This window comes from Ursus maritimus, unplaced genomic scaffold (assembly GCF_017311325.1).
Source record: "Ursus maritimus isolate PB19 unplaced genomic scaffold, ASM1731132v1 scaffold_17, whole genome shotgun sequence".
Classification (NCBI taxonomy): domain Eukaryota; kingdom Metazoa; phylum Chordata; class Mammalia; order Carnivora; family Ursidae; genus Ursus; species Ursus maritimus.
In genome coordinates this window covers 54491968-54506151 of record NW_024424119.1, presented here as the reverse complement: position 1 = coordinate 54506151, position 14184 = coordinate 54491968, and the positions used below count along the sequence as shown (strand labels likewise).

At 56.9% G+C, this 14184-nt stretch overlaps 1 protein-coding gene across 1 annotated transcript in view; it reads right to left on the bottom strand.

Moving 5' to 3' along the window:
• HMCN2 (hemicentin 2) overlaps positions 1-14184 on the bottom strand; it is a 148288-nt gene that overhangs the window by 85040 nt on the left and 49064 nt on the right. Inside the window, 7 exon segments of the mRNA XM_040631353.1 lie at positions 6261-6426; positions 7895-8054; positions 8179-8291; positions 10492-10636; positions 12482-12609; positions 12915-13010; positions 13638-13826. Coding sequence (XP_040487287.1) covers positions 6261-6426; positions 7895-8054; positions 8179-8291; positions 10492-10636; positions 12482-12609; positions 12915-13010; positions 13638-13826 — 997 coding nt within the window.

Sequence of the window (14184 nt, the reverse complement as noted above, 5' to 3'; positions counted from 1 at the left end):
CCCCCCCCCCAACACTGGCTTGTGACCCAGCTCTCCCTCCCCTTTCTCAGAGGCTCCGCAGGTCTGGCAGCTGCAGCCTGGGGGTGGGGGCCGGGGAGAGGTGGGAGGAAGTGGGGAGAACACCACCACTACATTGTGTGACGTGATCAGCAGCAGCCCTTCCATCGTGCTGTGAGCGGCCAGATGGCTCCCCAAAGCACCCAGATGAGAACAGGAGAATTTCCTGTTTATGACATGCACTGGGCCCAAGTCGTCCCTGTTGGCTGCAGCTGCAAGGTTCACAGAGACACATGGATTGGGGGTCGGATCTGAGAGGGGCCCACCTACTCTGCCGGGTCCCTCTGGCTCTTGGAGCTTCAAGGGGGGACCTACCTGCCCAGAGAGACCAAAGGGCACCTGATAGAAAGTGCTCAGAATCAAACCAAGAGCCGGGCTACACCGTCAGCCGCATTCCCAGCACACACCTGGGCGGCAGCCTCCCTCAGGGTCACCCGTCCAGCGCCCTCTCATTCTCTGTGGCTCAGGGAAGCCGCCCCTACTGCCCCGGGCGATGCCCTGCGTCTGGTTACAGGATCTGGGAGCCATTATGACATTCATCACACTTGTGGTCCCTTGTTGATACTGATGCTTCCGCAAGTCGAGGGGCCAGGTTCCTGCCCTGTCCCCAGCCCTTAACGCAGGCCCTGGCCCACAGTAGGTGCTCAATAAATACATGATGGTGAATCCCAGCTGTCCACGTGCACACACTCCCTTCCCCACCTTCGTTCACACCGTGTCGCCCCCAGCCTGGTCTCCAGGGCACTCTCCTGCCCTCCAGACCCCCTCCAAGGCAGCACATGCTCCTGCTCCTCCGCGAAGCCCTCCCTGACGCGTGCCCTGCTCTGACCTGCACGGAGCCCAGTTCAGCCAGCTGCTCATTCATTCACTCACTCGACAAAGAGCCTGGGGGTCAGGGTAGGCCGGCTGCCGCAGGGGTAGAGCAAATGCTCCCGTCCTCGGGCTGCTCAGAGGCCACGTGGCTTGTTTACACCCCGTCCCTCTGGCCGTGTCCCCTGTTGTTCCTCCTGCTGCCCCCGTTTCTAAAGGGCCCTTTCCCCCCCTTCCCAGCTCACTGCATGAGCGCAGAGCCTTCGGGAGGAGGACCGGTGGCTGTCCAACGAACAGGACCCCTCACAGTCGCCCGCCAGAGGCCTGGTCCTCACCCACGTTTGCCCGCCACATGCCCAGGTGGGTCCTGCGTCTGCTGGGACTCAGGTGAGGCTCTAGTCGGCCCGCACCTTCACCCACCGATGGCCGCTCTGACCCTCATCTCCTTGCTGGGGTCACACCACAGAACCTTGTAAGGAGGCCCCAGCTGGAAAAACCAGTCTGGAGAATTTAGGAAGCGGGGCCTGATACCCACGAAAGGGCCAAACATGACCTAGGTGAGAGCGGGAGAACGTGCCATCCCCGTGAGTCCGAGGAACAGCCCAGCCAGTCCAACACAGGGCCGTCAATGATTGAGCGCCTCCTGTGTGCCACGTAGGCCTCAGCGGCTACGATGCACGCTCTCCCCCGAAACTCCCAACGGCCGGACCCGCAAGGCAGACAGAGCCTACCAGGAGCACCCTCTCCCGCAGAGGACAAAACTGAGACAAGACAGAGAGGCGAGGCCACCCAGCCGGCCAGGGCAGAACGCGGACTTGACTTTTGGACGCTGCGACCATGCTCCCAACCACCGAGGTGCTCCAAGTGTTTGGTTCTGAAGTTCATTGCCCTTGACTGTTTTCCAGAAAGAGAGCTGCTGACCATAGGCTAATGAGCCCCCAGCTCAGAGCTGCTAGGCCAGGAAGCAGTGCGAGCCGTGACCATCCACCAAGGGGAAGACCCCACGGGGGGCCATGGACAGTCGCTTTTCTCCGGGACCACCAGGACCCAGCTGCAGCCCCGACTCTCCACTCAGGGCAATCCCTGGGATGCTCCCTCCACTCGCTGTCCCCTCCCTGCCAGCTCCCCCCCCACCCCTGCATACGTCTGGATTGGCCGTGTGGGACCCTGGCCCACTGCCCCCGGGAGCTGGAACCCGAGCCAGGAGCACTCACAGCTGTCCCAGCTACACCTCGGAGCCACAAACAAACACTGTTGCCTGGAAACCCCGCCTCGCCCCAGCATCCCGGGGCTGAATCATGGGACCAGAGCCACTAAGAGTTCTCTGGCCACCATCATCTGCCCAACCCTTTCATTTCTCAGACAGGAAGACTGAGGCCTAGAGAGGGGACGGGTCTCGCTCAAATTCGCTCAAAGAGTTGGAGACCAGACTGGGACGGGACCCCCAGGTCTTTTGCCGCCCGGTGTCACACACAGCCAGAGCCTGGTGTCTCTCCGAGAGCCTTTTCTCGTGGCTGTTGCCGTGGCCCCTGGGCACACGGGCTTGCTCGTGAACCCTGCTGACAGCAGGTCCGAATCACGACTCGGCTTTTCACAAGCAACAGGCGCGCGGGGTAGGAAGCACCGGATGAACATTCCCACCCCCGGACTCAGTTGTTTGCTTTGGGGGCAATACCCCAAGGAAATGACCCAGAAGATAAGGAGAAGCATTTGTGGGAAGACGTTCCAACAGCCCATTGATCACCACTGAGAACTGGCAATGCAGCGCATGCCCCAAACAGAAGAGCCGCTTAGCAACCATGAGAGCCGAGCGCCCTGGAATGTTATTTTGCCCTTTCAATGAACAGCAAGTGACACGGGCCAGAATGAATCAAGAAAATGGGTAAATGGGGGAAAAAAATACCCACGATGAGAGGCAGAAAAGAAGGTACACTAAGCTGGATTCTATCAAAGCATCTGTGTGCACAGATGGGAGGGGGGTGTGGACGCAGGTGGATGGTTTCGAGTTTAATGACACTCAAGCTCCTAGTTGTCTTTCCTTTGGGACTCATTGACTCGGAGGACAGAGGAGCCCAGTATATTCTCTAGACCCTCCAGAGAGAGCAGGGCCCTGCCTGACCTCGACCCAGAAGCCTGATGTATATATGTCAACATGTCCTCCCATCTGCGTGCAGGTCCCTGTGTGTCCGTGTTCGTGTCTGCATGTGTGTCTGTGTCTGTGCTTGTTTGTATGCATGTGTGTGTGTCCATGTCTGTTCATGTCTCTGTCTGTGTGTACATGCGTGTTAGGACCCAGCCCCGGGAGTGGGAAGGTCAGGATCCCAGTCTCCCCACCCCGTGTGCTTCCATTTCCCTCTCCGTGCACGGGGCAAGGCATCGCGCACCCCAGCCACCTCCAGGAGGGCTGGCACCTATGCCCACATGGAAATCCGGGAGGCCTCAGGGACTCGCCCACATCGTGCTTCTCAACCTGACAGCACCACAGAGTTGCCAGGGAATTCTGAAGACACACCGGCGCTGGACCTCTGCTGGCGACCCTCACGGCAGCCAAAGCCGAGAGCCCCCCGCCAACGTCACCCAGCGTCAGGAAAGACAGGCCTGGGCAACCAGGGAGCAGACAGTGGCCTTTCATCCCTGAGGGCAGAGGAAGGGGCCACCGCAGACGAGGCGGCGCTGGATCCCAGAGGACCGTGAACACCTACGACTCAAGAGAATATGTCTGCAAGCTTCCAGAATGGCAGCTTTGATGGAAGCTGAGCCTTGGGACCCCCGGAGAAGGAAGAGCGGAAGGGCCGCAGCAGAGAAGAAGCAGACAGACGGCAGCTCCATCCCGCCCGGCACTGCCACGCTCCGCTCGGTGCGTATTTCCAGGAGGGTTTTAAATCCTCATTTTCTGGCTGGATGGCTGTGTGACTAAGGGCAGCTGTGTGTCTGTGAAAAAACTGCTCCGTTCTGTGCGGGGAAGCTGTCAGCGCCGCAGGGAGGCCCAGGGAACCACGGGGACCCGGAGCCTGTGAACGACGTTCAAAAGCAATCGAAGTCGGTGAGGTGACTCACCATCGCCGGCAACAGAAATGGACCCCAAAGGTCCATCAGCAGGTAGACGGACAGGCAAAAGGTGGTCCTTCCACACAAGGGAGCATTATTCAGCCACAAGATGGAATGAAGTCCTAAGCCCAGGACATGAGGCACCTCCGCTACACTACACTGAGTGAAAGCGAGCAGACACAAAAAGCCACATAGCATATGATTCCATTTCTACGAAACATCCGGAAGAGATAAATCCGAAACCAGAAAGCAGACGAGGGCTTGCCAGGGGTTAGAGTGGGTGAGGGGCAGGCATGGGAGCGGCTGCCCACGAGTATGGGGTTGGCAGGCAGCAGGGGGGGAGGGATGCTGGAAAATGCTGGAAATATCCTAAAAGTAGTCGTGGTGATGGTTGCCCAACTCCGAATATACCAAAACCCAGAATTGTCCCACGTGTAGACTGTATCTCACTAAAGCTCGTCTATCCAAAAAAGTAGGTAAGAATAAGATAACAGGTGTGATCATTTTTTAAAAGCCAGAAATGATGCCTTAATTTGTGAACAGTGGCGGCAAAAACGTGACATCAGAGGAAGCGATTTTCCCGCACTTGACCACATACTAAGCGCCGTGCTTCCCCCCGCCGCCCCGTACCTCATGAACGTTATTTAAACAACGTCCACTTTACAGGTGGAGAAACAGGCTGGGGGGGGGGGGCAGTGGCCACCTGAGGCCACACGACCAACGTACCACCAGCTGGGATTTCGCGCTACGATGAACTCCACGTCCTCCGCTCCTTACCCAGCCCCGCCCCCCAGCCTATTTTCCTCCTTATTTAGATAAACTCCCAGAATCTCATAAATCTCAAGAGAAAGCTGGAAGCCAGTGAGAAGTGGAGAGGGCAAGGGAGAAGGAACAGAACTCAGGATTGCAAAAGCAGCTCCCGCAAATTTATGGCTCCCGGCTGATCTATTAACACATCACAACAAGGAGGGGTGAACGAATGGGTACTGTGGTTCTTCGTTTCAGTAACAGGCCATAAATAAACAAGCGCCGGGCCGGCCACTGCCCACCAGGGAGCTGGCAGCAGGCTTTTGCGAAGCAATGGAGGCTTCCCTGGTCTCCCAGCCCCGCGATGTGCAGTTGAGAGACACCAACAGCGCATGGGGGTGGAGGCACCCCAGACCCAGCCCAGGCACAGGACCCCAGCCGCCTTCAGGGGTGCGGGCTTCGAGGTTTGGAAGGGCTCACCAAACAGATGTGCTGAGACGCACAGACGCACGTGTGGGCGTTGGGGGGGTGGAGGCTTGAGACCTCCTGGGTCTGGAACTTCTCAAAGACCTTGCCAGGACTGATGTCACTGGCCAGAGCATCCCCCCCCCACACACCAACACCCCCTCCTCCCACCGCCCTGGGCCTAAAAGGCAAGGGCCCCAGGAGTTTCGAGGCTGTCTTGTCTGGAACCACCATCTCCCACACCCCAGCCTGGGGGGTAAGGCCTCCCTCTCTGATGGCTGGAGAGAAGCTGAGTCAGAAAGCCCAGCCGCCAGACACCTGGTCTGCCGGGCAGGCGAGGACACAGAACGCGACACGGTCAGGACGCCGTCCCAACTGTGCTGTGCCTCTTTTCTAGCTGGGTGGCTGCAAGCAGTGCTCCGCACCTCGCTGAGCCTCAGTGGGGCCAGATGGAAGAGCTGCCGCGTTTCTGCCGGCAGCACCCAGCGGCCGGGGCCGAAGCACTGGGTGCGCGTGACTTCAGAGGGGTCTCTCACTTTCTCTTAGAGGGGTCTCTGCTCCCTTGGAGGTCCCCTGAGAGGCTTCAGGGGCCCATGGACTAAAGTGCTATGTGTGGGGGCACCTGGGTGGCTCTGCCGGTGAAGCATCTGACTTCGGCTCAGGTCATGATCTTGGGGTCCTGGGATCAAGTACTGCATCGGGCTCCCTGCTCAGTGGGGAGCCTGCTTCCCCCTCTGCCTCTGCCCCTCCCCCTGCTCCTGCTCTCTCTCTCTCTCTCAAAAAAACAAAACAAAAAAAAAAGCCGAAACCCTACAAGGTCCTAAAATGCCCTACATGGGCTGTCCGTCCTCCCCTTGTCCCCAGCATCCCCCCACTCCCTTCCATTCTCTCCACATCATTCTGCTTGTCCCTCTGCCCCTCCCCCTACTCATGCTCTCTTTCAAATGAATAAAATCTTTAAAAAAAAGAAGAAGAAGAAGTGCTATGTGTGAAGTTGACTACACATCCCCCTGGGAGTGGAGTGTCCACAGGGTCTCACACACTGGCTGGGTCACTGGCCACCTTGAGGCCCGTTTCCTCAAACCCCAAGCTCTGACCATGTCCAGGCCGGAGGGGCACGCGGTCGGGGTTACCTGTCGGTGACGGATGGCACAGGGCGGAAGTCCTTGGTCCAGGTGACCAGTGGGGCTGGGGAGCCCTGGGCCTCGCAGTCCAGGGTCACCTCATCACCAGCCTTGGCCGTGACTCTCAGAGGCTCGTCGGCATCACGTGAGCTGTTCACTTGGATCCTGGGCTCAGCTGTTGGTAGAAGCCCGCAGCAACTGTGAGCTGGACAGGAAGCCACTGCACGGGGGCCCAAGGAGACCAGGATGGCTCCCCCAAGCAGCAGAGAGGATACTGCCACCCTGGGAGGTGCAGAAAGTGGGCGGGCTCTGCTATCAGGGGAGAGCGCAGGTTTGGGGGTGGGCTCAGATCCAGTGGTTTCCCCCCAGTCCCGGCCCCCACCTCTCCGCCACCACCCTCCCTCTGGAAGCTCGGCTTGCTCTGACGACCCTGACATGGTCCCTCCTGCTCCAGTGTCTGCAGCCCTCTAGCTTCTCCTCATCCTGCCGTCTCTTCCCCGGGGACATTCCAGCAGGTTCTGTCCTCATCTTCTCTGTCTCCCTTCTCTCCCAGGATCATCCCAGTTATTCTGAGGATATCAACGACCAGATATGCACAATGTCCCTCTGGCCTTCTCAAACCCTGACTGGGGGTTTATAACAACCCATGCCTGTCACGTCTTTCTCATCTCAAGCTCAAGGCTCCTAATGACAGAGATTACCCCACACCCCTCCAGCTTTATTTCCCGCCCCCACATTCCTAGCCAGGTGCTCATACACAGACAGCACCGGTAGGTGTCTAAGCAACAATTAAGCTAGCCAGCTGGTGACATCAAGACCCCATGTAGCCCTCAGGCATTCCCTTGCACATTAGAGAGAAAATCTCCCCTTTGAGAAAAAAATTTTTTTTTTGCAACATGAGAGTATTGGCTATAGGAGTATATATAGAAAAACTTGTCTGTGCATTTGCTCATTCATTATTCCAGGCAGTTCCTGAGAACCCAGCTCTGTGTGAATGCTGGGAAGCAGCAGCAAAGGGGACAGATCCTGCCCCTGTCCTCACAGCATTAGGGCCCAAGGGAACACTAGTCCAAACAGCTCAGTACACGATTCGTCATTTAATCATACCTGCAAAGGGTGTTACACAGGGGACATTCTAGAGAGCTTACAGCAAAATGACTTGACTCAGTCTGAGGAGTCAGAGAGCCTACATTTGACCAATGGGAGAAGTCAGCTGGGCCAAGAGGGGGTAGGGAATTCCAAACAGAAGGAACTGTTTCCTTCTGAGGGAGGATGCACCACTTAAGAAATCCAAAGGAGGGGTCGGGGGCACAGAGAGTCAGGGAGAGAGGCAGGCAAAGGGCTGCCAAGGTGGGAGGGGTCCGGTGTGTAGAGCCTGTGGTTTTCCAAGTCTCCATAAAGTGATGGCCTGCCTGCCATCCACTTACAAAGGCCCGAGTTGGAACCCCTTTTAGAGTATGCCCACACTACTACAGGCAGTGGCTGGGGGAAGACAGCTTTAGTCTGTGTGCCTTTCAGATGGGAAGAATTTAGAGGCAGGGTTGACAAAGGACAAGGGAGATGCAGGTAAGGTCAGATTGCCCATGCCCCTGCCTCCGTGCCTGCCAAGCCCCTCTCCCGGGACAGGGGTGGCTGTCACTCACTGTTGACAGAGAGCCTCATCTCCTGGCTTGAGAAGCCCACAGCATTGGTGGCCGTGCAGACATAGGTCCCGGCATCCTGGGGCGATGGCCGGGTGATGACCAGGGTGCCATCCTTGCTCACATTGTAGTGGGGACCCCTGGAGGTCAGGACATTGGTTTCCTACGGTAGAGTCACAGGTGACATCAGCAAAGCCCACCTTCCATGGCGATTTGCATCATTCCCCTCCCCATGATGCGCTGGGCCCACCTCTCTGGTTACCCTCATGCTTACAGGGTCTTCCTACCTTGGTCCAAGTGATGGTGGGGGTGGGGACCCCGGAGGCCGCACAGGGGAGAGAGGCCGGAACCCCTTCATTGGTGACATGGTGGGTGGCGGTGGGCTGGATCCTAGGTGGCACTTTCAAAAACAAACCAATTTTATAAACCAAGGCTCAGAGCAGCATTATCCACAGTAGCCAAAAGGTGGAAACAACCCAAGTATCCACCAATGGCTTGATGGATAAACAAAATATGGTGTGTACATGTAAAACAGTATTCAGCTGTAAAAGGACTCAAAGCCTGGTAACGTATTATAACAAGGATGCACCTTGAACACAAAATACTAAGTGAAATCAGCCAGACGCTATAGGATCCCACTCACATGCGGTCCCTAGAACAGGCAAATTCAGAGACGGAAGGGAGAATGCTGGTTGCCGGGGGCTGGGGGAAGGGAAACGGGGACCTAGTGTTCAATAGGGACAGAGCTTCACTTTAGGAGGATGAGAAAGTTCCGGAGCTGGACGGTGGTGGTTGTATAACAGAGTGAACGTGCTTCATGCCACTGAACCGTAGGCTTTAAAACGGGTAAAACGGTAAGTTTTATGTTATGTGTATTTGACCACAATTAAAAACAAACAACAACGATTTCCACGAAAGAATACAAGTGGCATAGACAGCACTGACAGCCACGTTTATAGATTCATGCCCCAGCCGGAGGGCAGCCCGTGCCTGGGAACCAGCTGTGCCATTTCTTTGCTCCGGGACTTCGGATAAACCACTTAATCTTTTGGTACCCATATTCCTTCATCAGCAAAAAAGCTCCTTAACCCCAACTCCCTTCCTACTCTCCAGGGATGGACAGATGAGAAAGGGCAGCAGAGTGTTCACAGAACACAGTGAACTTGAAAACAAGTGCCAAATCCATTCTGGGCACCATCCAGATCTGCGGGGGAGGAGAAACCGGGTGTGGACAAGCCGGGAGAAGCCAAGGGCTCTGCCAGTAACGCTGAGACCCGTTAGGGAGGAAAATGCCCGTCTGGATTCGCTCAGGTGGCCAAAGCCCGCAAGTCAATTAGACCTGTCGAATGGAAATGAAGTGAGCCAAGAACCGGCAACGGCCCCACACAGGAGGCTGTGCCGCGCGGGGCAAGAGGTAGCCTTTGCTGATCCTGGGATCTTGCTGAGTGACATGCCTCTCTGAGCCGTCACTTCAGAACAGGGAGTCCTTTAAACCCCGCATCCTGAGTCGTTATGAAATTTAAGTGAAACACACACAGAACCTCGCAGAGGTCCGGCACGTGGGGCATGTCCAGCATTTGGTCACGTTCTTAACTGAGTTATGAGGAGGAGAGACTGCATTCTAGACCCCACCTCCTTCTGAACTTTGGTTTTCCTCTAGAATATGGGTAACAACGTTCTTCCGGCTCATCCTCGGGGGTTTTATGAAACAAATGAAAAAAAAAATAGGGGACGTTAACATCCTTGCTAAATGACAAAATATAACCAAACTCAAAACTTCTTGTCTTATATTAAAAAGAACGGTGGTAGCTAGTCACGTGGGTGAAGGGAACAGGGGCTCTCCAACGCTGTCGGGGGGGGGGTGCGTAATTGGGTAAAATACACAAGAAGCCCTAAAAATGTGCGGTTTCTATCAGTCAAAACTCAATTCTACATGAATGGGTTTATCCTAAGGAAAGAATGGCGCATGTGGGCAAAGGTGGTCCCCAGTGTATCCACGCTGGGGAGCAGCCCAACAAAAGGGGGCAGGTGAGATGCTCATGGCTCATCCAAACAGAGGACGCGTCGTCTGAAACCGAGCCTTCTGAGTATTTATTCACAGAAAATATTCAGAATCACTTGTCAAGGGAAATACCCAGGTTGTAAGACAGTAATACGGTGTGGTCCCAGTTTGGTTTTTAAATATTTCTGGGAATGTATATATAAAGAATTTATACATATTCGGATAGAAATGTAGATAAAGAATTTACATGGAATTTATATAGTGTCTATATTATGTAAAAATTATTACATACAAGGTGAATAAAGTTATATACAATTTATGTTACACATAACTCATTACATATATAGTGTGTATATATGCACACGTGTATGACGTGTGAAAGATCACACCAAAATGTAAAATTATCTGGTTCTCCTTAGCTTTTGGCATTGTGGGAGTATTATCTTTTATCTATCTCACCTCGAAGTTTCCTACAGTAAAAATGCACTATTTGTGCAATGTTTTTAAACAACAGTACTGAAGATCAAGTTCTCCCCATGCACCTTCCCCCTCCCATCATGCCCCACGCCCCAACCCCAACCCCCACCCTGGGACTCACCCTGGACAACCAGCTCCACAGCCCTGTGTTGAGAGCCGGCCGTGTTGGTGACCACACAGCTATACTTCCCTGCATCCTCCTGCAGCGCCTGGTCAAGGTGGAGGCTGCCATCCGCTCGGACGGAATGCCGGCTGCCAGCTGGGAGCTGGGGAGGGTGAGGAAGCCCCAGTTTGAACTGCGGCCCTACGCAGAGCCAGCGGAGAGAGAGCGCTCTGGAAACCGCACTGCCTGCCGGGCCAGTGGGGAGCAGGCTGGACTGAGAGGTCTGGAGAACCCCCTCGCCTTCGCGGAGACTCCTCCACCCCACAAGCCCTCAGGGCTGGGTGGCCTTGACCCCACTCTCCCACAGCCAACTGGACCAGGGCAAGCTGTCTGACCCCAGTGGGCTGATGAGAGCCTGTCTCACGAGTGCAGGGTTGGGGGCAGAGCCTTTACTGAGCAGGGGCTGGGGCTCCAGGGCCCTTCCACCCCGAGGCTACAGAGAGGAGGGACAAACTCCTGGGGAGAGAACAGGGCCACACGGAGTAGAACAGAGGTATGGCCACATCAGATATGGCCCCAGAGAGAGAAGAAGAGATAGTGGCTCCTGGTGGCTGCCCAGATGTGTCCCCACGGGGACCAGGGTGGAGCAGGGAGCACTGGCCCAGAATGGGGCCTGGAGTAAACCCTGTAAAGATGTCTAGTCAGCCTGTCTTTGGTGAAGGGTCCTTTTAAGAACCTTTCCACCAGGGGCGCCTGGGTGGCACAGCGGTTAAGCGTCTGCCTTCGGCTCAGGGCGTGATCCCAGCGTTGTGGGATCGAGCCCCACGTCAGGCTCCTCCGCTATGAGCCTGCTTCTTCCTCTCCCACTCCCCCTGCTTGTGTTCCGTCTCTCGCTGGCTGTCTCTATCTCTGTTGAATAAATAAATAAAATCTTTAAAAAAAAAAAAAATAAAGAACCTTTCCATCAGGCCTGAGCCCTCTTCGGCCTCCTTGGCCCTGTCCAGTGAGCCTGGCCTCACGCCCTGCTCTCAGGTTCTAGAAGCTGCTCTGGCAGCACCTCGAGACCAGGCCTGTTGGGGCTGAGCCAGCTTGAGGGGGTTTCTGCTCGTGGCACTCAGCGGCCCAACAGGCACCGGTCCACCCAGCGTTCCTCCTGAGCTAAAACAGACTCCGTATCTCCAGCCACTCCCTGTCCTGGCCTCGACGAGGCCCAGGGCCGCTCCTTCCGCCCTTGCCCATCCGATCCTACTCAGGAAGGCTCCTCACCGCTGCAGCCCACACCCTGGGGCAGGGGCCTCCTCGGGCTCACGGCTAATCACACAGGCTGCAGAGTGAGTCACCAGCATGATCAGGGTCTGGGAACAGGACATGCACCAGGGTCTGGGACCAGGACAGCAGGAACAGAAAGACAGCCACACGGTCACTACCTCCCTAGGTGTCCAGTATCTGCCCATCTGTTGCAGTGAGAGCACTTCTCTATGGCCCGAGAGAGCACAAGGACCCCAGGATGTCTGAGGACAAGGCACAGGAATTGAGGAAAGGGGGGGCGGCAAAGAAGGAGTGACCATGAGAGGAGAAATGAAAGAAACTAAACCAAATCAGTGTGAGTGGAGAAAGCAGCCACTGTGTGCCCAGCTATAGTCAGGGCAGGTACGAACGGGCCATGTCTCTGCCCTGGAACTCTCAGAATGGGGGGGGAATGAAAGTATTGTCTCTGTGCCCCCCCAACTTTCTGCTCTCCAGCCTCAGCACTAATGGAGCGTAAGGTCCTCCTGCTGCTCTCCAGCGGGGACCAGCAGCCACACGATCCTTGGCAGGACTTGAGAGGGCGACAGACGCTATCAGTGCATTTATCAGAGAAATTTCTGGAAAGAGGCAGGAAAGAGAGGGAGGAAGGAAGAGCACATTCCAAAACAAGTGAACAGCCAAGCGGAGGCCAAGGGGGGAACATGACAGACCCTCCAGCCCCAGACACCATTGCCACTGCACCCAAAGAGTCAGCACTCACGGGCAGGCCGGCCTTGAGCCAGCGCCTCTCCGGGAAGGGTCTCCCAGCCAGGAGGATGCAGGGCAGGGACACCGGCTGCCTCTCCAGCACCCGGACAGTGGAGGCGCTGCTGGCGATCTGCGGCGGGACTGTGGGGACAGGAGATGGCATGGGTCACACAAATTCCTGTGGGTGGTCATCTGTGGGACAGAAGCCCCTCTGCCCCCCTCGCCTCCCCAGGGAACCAGCAGAAGCATCAGGATAGGGGATCCTCAAGGGTCCAAGGGCACACTTTCTGGGGCACACTGCCCAGGAAGCAGGGATCCAGATGCTTCTCTTGGAGAACCTGGCCCGGACACATCTGTCCCAGAAGGTGGGCGGCCACAGGGGGGACCTCCCTGGGAGGGGCCCAACCTCCCCACCAAACCCTCCTCCCCTAGATCCACCAGCGAACCGTGTCCGGTCACGACGAGCCGGGCCTCTGCCCGGACCTTCCCAAACACATTTTGAGCTTCACAGACATACAGGGCCTGGTCTTCGGGGACCACACCTGAGGGGCAGAAAGAGGCAGGCCTGACTGCCTGGACACGCCACCACTCCAGCCCCCAAGGTGCAGGCAGCCGTCAGCGCAGCCCGGCCCTGCAGAGGTGAGGTAGGAGGGCTGGGGGAAGCAGCCAGGCCCTGGAAGAGCCGGAAGGAAAGGCCTCAGCGCTCCTCTGAAGAATGGGGAGCGTTTATGAATCCCTGTGCCTTGTGGCGGGATGGGGTGGGGTCTCTGATGCAAACACGGTGCCCGGCATCCGTCCCGACACAGAGCACACGGTTGTAGTAGTGATGACGGTGGCCATGATAATGGCAACGGTTAACACACGTAACACTTGACACGTGTCAGGAACTGTGCTGGTGCTTTATGTGTATTACCCACACAGCAACCCCTCCGGGAGGCCTGTCATTAAACCCAGGTGGGAGGTTTGGTCCTTATCATTACTGCCTCGGGTTCAGAGTAGTGGAACCACGTGACCAGGGTCAGCCAGCCAAAATACGACCCTGCATCGACCTTACCTGCGGTCATCGCCAGGGGTCAAGGCTCTGCCCCGAGCCACCCGGCCTGGGGGCTGAGAGTATCAGAAGCCATCCTGTCTCCCCTGCCCACCCTCCCCTAGTCCCAGTGTCTTACTTTCAAAGAACAGCACTCCCGAATCGGGCTGCCTAGTCCTGCTGCCCCGCCCAGGCCCCAGTGGCTGGCCATCTCCACGGCGCCAGGTGACCATCGGGGGTGGGCGGCCCATGGCCCGGCACGCCAGGAGGGCACTCCTCCCCAGCTCCACAGTGACGTCCCGGGGCAGCTCCATCAGCTGGGGCGCATCTGCAGGGAGATGCCCAGTCAGCCACGCCTGGTGGCTGAACCCCCGGGCCCCCAGAGGACTGTTCTGCCGCCCGCCTCCCCTCCCATTGCTGGGAAGTTCCATTTCTCCCAGCCTCACCCTCCTGAACCTGGGGCTGACTCATATCCAGGGCTCCAGGGCCAACCTGAGCTTGGCTTGGTCCAGCCCTGGAGAGCTCTTGGGGATGAGGCAGAGGGAGCGGCCTTTGGCGGGACAGAGCTGCCGCCACGCCTCATACCCTCGCATGGGGTCACGGGGGCCTCGCTGGGCCTCGCCGTGCAGAGGGGCAAAAGGCCTGCTCCTGGCAGTGACACTACCTGGGAAGCCCACCTCTGAGGG